The sequence below is a fragment of the Polyodon spathula genome, chromosome 9 (genome assembly GCF_017654505.1).
Source record: "Polyodon spathula isolate WHYD16114869_AA chromosome 9, ASM1765450v1, whole genome shotgun sequence".
Lineage (NCBI taxonomy): Eukaryota > Metazoa > Chordata > Actinopteri > Acipenseriformes > Polyodontidae > Polyodon > Polyodon spathula.
The window spans coordinates 41,433,741-41,443,127 of NC_054542.1; the positions used below are offsets into that span (position 1 = coordinate 41,433,741).

At 37.7% G+C, this 9,387-nt stretch overlaps 1 protein-coding gene across 1 annotated transcript; it reads left to right on the forward strand.

Moving 5' to 3' along the window:
• The first annotated feature begins 328 nt into the window (after positions 1 to 328).
• On the forward strand, positions 329 to 9,156 carry LOC121320870 (coagulation factor X-like). Its single transcript, XM_041259614.1, has 9 exons — positions 329 to 363; positions 1,631 to 1,737; positions 2,027 to 2,187; positions 2,735 to 2,759; positions 3,105 to 3,218; positions 3,554 to 3,682; positions 5,989 to 6,185; positions 7,529 to 7,646; positions 7,973 to 9,156. Exons 1-9 carry the CDS (start codon positions 344 to 346, stop codon positions 8,515 to 8,517), a joined length of 1,416 nt encoding a protein of 471 aa, XP_041115548.1. The 5' UTR covers positions 329 to 343; the 3' UTR covers positions 8,518 to 9,156.
• The last annotated feature ends 231 nt before the right edge of the window (positions 9,157 to 9,387 follow it).

Consider the following 9,387-nt stretch of genomic DNA (forward strand, 5'->3'; position numbering starts at 1 on the left):
TGGGCAAAACAAGAAAATATGCATAGCAGTAAGCAATAGAAGCAGAACACCACATTAGTAAGTACAATAAAATGCTTGAAGAGTGATAAAATATAGTAATAAAAACAATAAAACATACAGTAAGAAGGCAATAGTAGTATTCATGTATATGATAGACTATAAAAATATGTCTTCAGCTTTTAAAAGCTGCCATAGTTGGTGCTTCACTTGCAGAGGCTGGCAATTCATTCCACAGTTTAGGGGCTCTATAGCCCCATGCTCTACCACCTGTGTTCTTTTTTTTAAATGTTTGAAATGGAGAGATACCCAGCATCCTGAGATCAGAGCAGCTGACCTGGAACATATGGGACCAATTAGTCACAGGTAAGATGGAGCTAACCCATTCAAAGCTTGATAGGTTATAAGCAGGGCTTTTAAATCAATCCTGTATCGTATTGGGAGCCAGTGTAGGGATGCTAAATCCGGCGTAATATGATCAGATTTTCTTGTTTTTGTTAGGATTATGCCAGGGGTGTTTTGCATGAGCTGCAGTCTGAACAAAACACAGTTTGGAATATCAGAAAATAGGGCATTGCAGTAATCTATTCTAGAAGTCAAAGACATGCATAGGTCTCTCGGCATCCTGTGCTGAGAAGGAAAAAAGAAACTTTTGTTATGTTCCTAATGTGGAATTCAAATGAAAGATCAGGGTAAAAAATTATTTCTGTCTTTGACTCAATGGGGTAGCTGTCCACTGTACAGGCACTTTGATTTTCCCTCTCGTTGATTTCTTGACCACAAAATCAGCAGGGAGAACCAGGATTAAATACATGTCTTTCTTGCCATTACCATACATACAGTCTCTCAAGCCCTTGTTGTTTTGGTTTCTTAAATTAAATTTCCATTACTTTATGTTCACTTTAACTCAACTGAAGCTGTCTTTCTCCTGCCACTACATCATCCCTCCTGAACTGTATACCTGTTTTGCACATGCTGTAAAATGTTCTACAAAAAATCTCACTGACGATTGCTGTCTCTTTGTTTGACAGCAGGGCAGGTGACAGCTCAGGTGGCATATTGAAAATAACTCTCCAGGGAGCATGTATCAAACATTGGAGAATACTAACATGTGCAAGGCACTCCAGCATTGGAGATCTCTTTATAACCCTGACCCCCTCTGACCTTCCAAAACATAAACACACAAAGTTAACGGCACACATTGGAGTCTTGCTTAGACTTTCCAGTCTGACAAAGTTTAAACATTCTTGGCTTTTAAGTGGGTCTCTTCTCTGAGAGGCCCCATCTCTGTCTCTCGTTTCCATCCTTATATGGATAAATCTGACACTCAACCAATCTCTGGCTATGCTGGTTGCCTTTTTTTTGTCATTACTTTGCAGTTGAGCTATTAAAGCTCTAAAGGTCTCTCTAATGTAAAATATTAAAGCTCCTTTACACAACCTGTTTTTATCAAAATGTATATTTTTTATAATAATAATAATAACGATAATAAACAATAGTTTCTTCACCTATGGGCTGGTGACAGGGTCTCCTCTGTCTAGTACTCAGTCTCTTCAATTCTGTGAGAGGCCTGGTTAGGCTTTGTTTTCTTTTCCAAGCTGGTCATTGAACTTTTGTCCATTTTGTTTTATAGGCGATCTGTCAGCTGGTGGAGAGGACTGCTTACCAGCCAAACCATGATGGCTCAGCTCTTGTGGATATGTCTTTCCTTCTTTTCTCTGACCTTTATCGAAGCAAACGGTATGTATTGTGTGTTTTTTTTTCTTTCCAAAGTACCATTTTAAAAAGGTACTTTTATTTTATCCAGGTGAAATCAATAATGTGGTTTTAAATATTAGACCTTCTTTTTGCTGAGGGCTAATGTAATTTTGAGGTGTTTCGTAACTGTTTAAAGTGTGTTTGGCGACTACATATCTCTGTAAACTTTAAGAATGTTACTGTGTGATTAATGTGGGGGTTGGGGATTTATTTCTAACCACGTTACACAAAGGTAAAACTTGTATACCAGCATCTTACTGGATGTTTTTAGTGTTTCTGTCGCAAGAGAGTGCAAGCCAAGTTTTCAGAAGACATAAGCGTGCCAACAGCTTTTTTGAAGAGCTAAAAAAAGGTAACTTGGAAAGAGAATGCCACGAGGAGCAGTGCAGCTATGAAGAAGCGAGGGAAGTGTTTGAGACTGAAGAACCAACTGTGAGTACTGGCCCTTCTTTCTCACTTTACAAGCATTGCCAGGACCCTGCTGAACAATGTTAGCCTGGTCATTGTGTGTAATACTGTGTGCTAGTATTAACCAGACACAGGCTTACTTCAATATGAAAGAGAGACTACTTGAAATAAAATCCTGATACAAATGTGCTGTAGTTATTTTTCACTGTGTTGTTGTTGTTATGATTGATTCCCCTTCAGTGGGTATACTTTCAGGTTTGGTCAGAGCTATGAAATAGATCCAGTTTAACACACAGCAAAACCTTTGGGATGGGGAGTATAGGAATGGGTTAATAGAATACACTGTCAAGCACACTCCAATAATCGCTGACATATATACTGTAAATACCACTTTATGATCAGCAAGGGTGGAGAAGATGTACTGGTCACACAGTATGTATTTGATTTTGGTACAATAGTCCACTGATATCCCATATCCTTAATATAAATGAATAAATAAAAAAAAACACCACAAAATCAGAGCAATCCAGAACCTATTGTGTTTTAACAACTGTTATCTTTGTTTTTCTAGATGGAATTCTGGAACAAATATGTAGGTAAGACATGTTTTATATTCATATTTTATATATTAAATTATTTGTATGAGAAACATGTCAATAACTTACCATAACCAGCGTTTACAGCATTTCTTCCACGCCGAATAACAAACCTCCCATACAGAATGGAGACAAATCCTGCTTCCTGATTGGCTGACAGGGTATACGTAAATGGTAATCACCAACAGCAATTTGAGCTCATCTCTGGAACTACTGTAGCAGTCTATGTTAATAAACTATTTGATAATATAAAGTGCTACTTAGTAATTTCAATTCCCTATATATTTAATACCCTTGACATGCTTCATCAACTAAGACTTTACTAATCTGTTTGTGTTTATGCAGACGGAGACCAATGTGAGAAAAAACCTTGTCAAAACAATGCTGGTTGCAAGGATGGTATTGGAGAATATACCTGCCTCTGCAATGAAGGCTTTCAGGGGAAAAACTGTGAAATTGGTAGGTTCAAGAGAGCAATCATTTCACAAGTACAACAGAAGTTTGGAAAACCCTCAGACAAATATTCTAAATCCATCAGTAGTTGTGTTTATTGGAGACGTTTTCCAATCTATAAGGCTCAGTTCACTGGCGTTTTGCTCCTGGTTAATGTGTGTTCATTTAGAGAGATACATTTACACATTTACATTTACGCAGAGCCCTGACAGAAAAGATGTACTGGAATTGTAACAAATCCATAACTGTAATTGGTTGATTTCTTATACATGTACATGATTTATAATGCATAGCTAGTAACCACCTGCCTATTTCTTTAATCTTCATTAAACACCCTTTAGAAATTCCAAAGCTGTGTGAAACCAACAATGGGGATTGTGATCACTTCTGCAAGGTGGACAGGGACGTCACATGTTCATGTGCTGAGGGGTATAAACTGGGACAAGACGGGAAATCATGCATGCCTAGTGGTAAGCAGTTTCTTGAAGTTTATCCACTTCAAAGTAATCTGTTCTGTGCAAAATTAAAGAAACTGGTAGAAAAGCATTTCAACCGGTATCTTTTTTTAATGTCTACCAAGTTTACAGTCATCGAAGCTATTGTTAGACTGATTTCCGGCTTTAGCACCTGTCAAGTAAGATCCTAAACAGCTAAGCAGTGTAAGACAGCGATGTCTGTTACATTACCAGATATCATGTTTAGAAACCGATATCATGTACAGTAGACCCAGGAGCTCAACCCCTGCTTAGTGATTCGTATGCTCGCTTGCAGTCCATAAGGTTGCACATCCAGCAGTCCCAAGTTTTTAGTTCTTCATTGTTATATACATATTTTATTAAGACTGGAATGTCACTTTTTTTTGAGATTGCATTGAGTAAATCCCTGAGTAGACCCAGGGGGGTCTAAAGCTGTTAAGGCAAAAGTGTGTGTATGGGGTGGGGGAGGGGGGGGGGGGGGGGGGGGGGGGGGAGGAAATTACAGCCAATAAAACATTAGGTAGATAGATTATGTTTACAATTAGGCATGCCCTCAGTTCGAAGGTCGAGCACAGCTCAGGGTCACACTAAAGAATCATGAAGTGCAGTTATTAACAGGTGACATACAATTCAAAGTTTCTGCAGTATGTCCACTGTTTTGGCATTTCAAATATTTTCACAAAACAAACATTAAACTTTAAAGCTACAGTGTGCAGTGAAAAAAGCACATATCAAAAAACACGTCTAGGTGCAAAAATGCTCTAATACAAGTCAGCTACATTTAAAAAAATATATAAACACATGAAATTTTCGGTCCACTAAAATAAATGACTTTACATAATAATAAGAAGAAATTGGAGTGCCCAGTGTGAAAACACAACACAAATACATTAACGTAGCATCCAAAGTAGCACTATAGCATTGAAATGTTAAATACAAAAAATCCATCAATCTTTATTTTATATAGCGCCTTTCGTAGTGGACCACCATCACAAAGCGCTTTGATGCCTGAGTTACAAAAATTCCAAACTATGGAGTGTAGCTTTTTTCCTTGCATTAGAATTGTAGTGATTCAAAATGGGTTCTTCTTGATAATGTTCTGATGCCACCTTTGAATGTAAACATCAATCTCTCTTTCCTCCTTTCACCTGAAGAAGAGACCTTGAGGCCTCAAAAGCTTGTGGTTAATTATTATATAGCTAGTCCAATAAAAAGGTATCACATCTCCTTCTCTTTGTCTATCATCTCTGGACTAATACGGCTACCATTTCTATCAGCGTCACAACAGGAAAGCATGATCAATCAGACTGCAGAGTCTGTGTCATCTGACCTGAAACCGCTGAACTCCTTGTCATCTGAACCTTCATCATTGATGAAGCAAGCAATTGTCTAAACCATTAATGCACAGAGAGACTGTTTCTAGGCAGTTTTTTTTATTCATGTGATACACTATATTTAATGCCTGATATCTCAGGCATTATTTGCACATGGTTATTAAAAAACTGAAATTAATGGTGAATATTTTACTTTCAGCTAAAAGTTGGGGGAGGGGGCGTTGGTGTTCAAACTGGAGAATCCAGTAATTTGAAGATCATCTTTCGGGGGGGAAATATCAATTTTAATGGGACCAGATACTCAAAGTTTTTACTTTTTACTTTTGTTTTTACTCCAAATTGCTATTAGCACATTTTGTTTTCTGAAAGGATTAACACCAACAATTAGTTTAAAATTAGAAAAATGTTGGACTTAGAATATACTGTAAGAACATAAGACAATTTATGAACAAGAGGAGGCGATTCGGCCCATCTGAGCTCATCCTAGTAGCTGATCGACCAGAATTGGACACAGTACCCTATATGCAATTTCACCAGTGCATTGTACAACCTCTTCATAACTTCCTTTGATTTGTACACTTCTGGCTATGTACTTACATTCAATATCACAGAAGACAATTTGTAAAAAATATCAAGCCCAGGTTTTTTAAATAATTCACGAGTTAAAGGTTGTGAATAGGTCCCACTTGTTTTTATAACTTTGGTCCAGATATAGCCCTAGATATTTTTTTTTAGTATTTTGTTCTTTTATTTTGTTCCCAATGACCCCATTACACATGGCCTCATCTCTTTGCACTCCTATCTTATTGCCTGTTATGATGCAATCTGGTTGCTTCGTTGCCTGGGACTGTCTGTGAAAATATCTAGATCTTTAAAGTATTTCATACTTCTGTTTATTTAAATGTGATCATTTAATGCATGTTTCACGACTAGATTTGATGTGCCTTGCTTTGTCTCTCAATACAGACCTGTTCCCTTGTGGATTGCTACAGACTTCTAAAACCCGGTCAATATCTGAAGTGGCTGAACCGCTTCCAGCTCCAGAAAGAAATCTGACTGAAGCAGAGAACAGAACTGACCTGCACCCCACAGATACACCTGAAAATGAAAACAGCAGAATTGTGGGTGGGGGAGATTGCCCTATAGGACATTGTCCATGGCAGGTAGGCAATGGACACATTAAAGAGTAACTTGGTACGGTTATGAAATACATTTTTTCTATTAGGGCTTGGTGTGGCCCCTTATCTAGGTGCAGTTATCTTAACCAGTGTAATACAGTAACTAATATAAAACAAATGCTCTAAAGGGCCTCACACACGTCTTCTCTCTAAGTTCAGCTGGTTTAGGAAGCCTATGTGACCATGTACCAAGGTAGTTAATAGAAAACAACTTTTATATTTTTATTGTGTACGAAGATTAGGTATGTTGAGGATCTCATACCCTTCTTTATCTTAGCTACAACTTATCCCAAACACTATTAGGAAATGAGAGACTGAGACAGCGGGTATTAGGTTGAATCACTCTATTAACAATAGTGAAGCAGGCCATACAACAACAGCACAATTAGTGGACAACAGGAATGTGGATCTGCCTAATCTTCCTTCTGCTCCTCCTTCTCTTTCACACACAGTCTCAGTCACTCTCATTCTCACTCAAGAATCATGCAAGGTTAACTCTGAACTATTCCTGAGCTTACACTATTATAAAACACACCACTGCGCTTGTTACTTAAAAAACGGGTGTTATTTACAAGAAGTCTTACACTATTTCATAAATATATATGCAACAATTAGCTGCCAGCTCTTTTTGGGGAAAATGGCAATATATCTACAGAATGTCCTAACATTTTAAAATATCAGACCCAAAAAACCTTATAGCTAAACAGTCCTTATATCTAAATTATACACGGCACAAGTATATACAGTTTCTTTAATCTACGTAAGTTAACAATATTAGCAATTATTTTCATTAAAAAAAAAGAAGTCAAAGGTAAGCATTTATCCTGCAGATAACTTCAGAAAAACAATTTTTGCAATCCAATGCTGTTTGAGAATGAACGTATCCTTCTGTATAGTTCAGGGAAAGCATACATTAATATGTCATGCCTCCTTAAGCCACCAAGAGGCTCCACGGCCCCTGCGCGTGGTCAGAACATCTTTTGAGGATGAACCTAGCCTTCTCAAAGCCTCTTAAACTCTTTGTTAATAGACACAACCTCTTCCACGTTGCAGATGACTTTTGACACTAAACCCTAAGCAGTTACATTGGTTTGTGTCCTTTTCGCAGTTCTATAGACCATCAAACTATAGGTATCCAAAACATTTGATTCATAGATGAATACAGAGCGTTTCTATGATTTTCTTTTTTTTTTTTTGTTGCAAGAATAGATATCTTAATATACAATTCTTCTACAGTCAGTGGGTGACCATTTTGATCACTTTGATTTAGGAGTAGCTGGCGATTTCAGATTGCCTAAAGCTCAAATTTGATTTTTTTTTTTTTCCAGGCTCTTTTAGTAAACCAGGATGGGGTGGGATTCTGTGGAGGAACAATTCTCAGTAACAGAATTGTGCTGACTGCAGCACACTGCATGAACCAAACCAAATATTTCACAGTCATTCTTGGTATGTGCTGTATCTCCTCTTACTCTAAATTACTGTTTCACAAGATGTAGAATACTTTCCTTTCCCAATTGCTCTTGCTCATAACTTTCAGCCATTCCCTTGTGAAAGTGATTAAACAGCTGCTTCATTACAAACCATGTTATTTCAGAGGATTACAATTTAGATTTAATACAATTGCAGGGAAAATGTAGATGTAGCAAAATATCTTATTCATCCATGCCCAGATTTTACTAGACTAGTTTCTGTAAGAATAGAACAAAAATGTGGGGTAGTTCCCATTTTAAAACTGGAATGGTTTTTTTGATGTTTTTTTTATTTTTTTTTAGGGGAGTTTGACACCCTAAAGGATGAAGGCCGAGAAAAGACTTACCAAGTTGAAAAAGTGCTTATTCATAACTCGTACGTCCAAAAAACCTATAACAACGACATAGCCCTTGTGAAACTGAAGGATCCAATACAGTTCAGCAAGTACATCATCCCCGCATGCCTACCCAACCGAGAGTTTGCCGAGAGAGTCCTCATGAATCAGCCATTTGCTCAAATCAGCGGCTTCGGGCGCGTTCATGAGCGAGGAAGACAGTCCACCAAGCTCCAGAAGCTGAACGTCCCGTACGTGGACAGGCATGTCTGCATGGAGTCCAGCCTGTTCAAGATCTCTGTCAATATGTTCTGTGCTGGCTATGACCAAATGGAAATGGACGCCTGCCAAGGCGATAGTGGAGGTCCCCATGTCACGGCACACAAAGACACTTGGTTTGTCACGGGAGTTGTCAGCTGGGGAGAGGGGTGTGCCAGGAAAGGAAAATATGGCATCTATACCCAAGTCTCCAGGTACCTGCGGTGGATTCAACAGGCTATGAAGCGTCTCTAACAATACACAGTACATTTTTTGCTAACTTCTCAGTCTGTATGTCTTGAATTGTTTTCTGAGCCATACAAGACAGCTCTTAATGATGGTGAATGAGTAGTAATAAGAACAATTATTATATAATTATGAGGTAATACATAAGTTATGGAGTTTCTCCTGATCTCGATGGCCTTATCAAGCAGTACTCAATTGTGGCTTTTATACCCTCTTAATTACCTGAAATCCTTGATTTTCCAGAAGAGTTTCATCTAGCCCTATATCGTTCACACCACACATTCAACCTTGCTTCCAAGAACAGGGTTGCTTGAAGGGTTTAGATACTTTCATTTATCCTATATCACTACAGTCTGATATAGCTGTCAATGAAGTTGTGATTTTAAACATCAAAATACTGTACCAACATGTATGATGTGTGCTAAGCTTTCAAACCATTTAATTTTAATCTACTAAAAGTAAAATTCTTTCTTGAGCAAGTCATACCTGTACGCAACAGAAATTGTGCTTTCTTGAAATGCCTGTATGGCAGGTTAAAATGTATTCTTTGTTTGACATTACACAGGTCCTGTTTAGTTCTTGTTAACCAGACACCTAAATACTTCTCTTGTACTTTTGACCCAATCAGTAATAAATATATTCTCTTTATTAATTGTGTTTTCTGTATAGGCATATTATTGGGGTTTATGGTGCAGTCAGCAAAACATTTAGCTCCAAATCATATTTTTCATAATAATGATTTAATTTGCTTATTAACGTATTTAAGGAAGACACTGAGATACATAACTGTACAGTGTAAAATTTAAAAGATAAGTAAGTATGGAATTCATGGGAAAACCCGATTGGATTACATCTCAATTTATGGATGCCTGCATATTG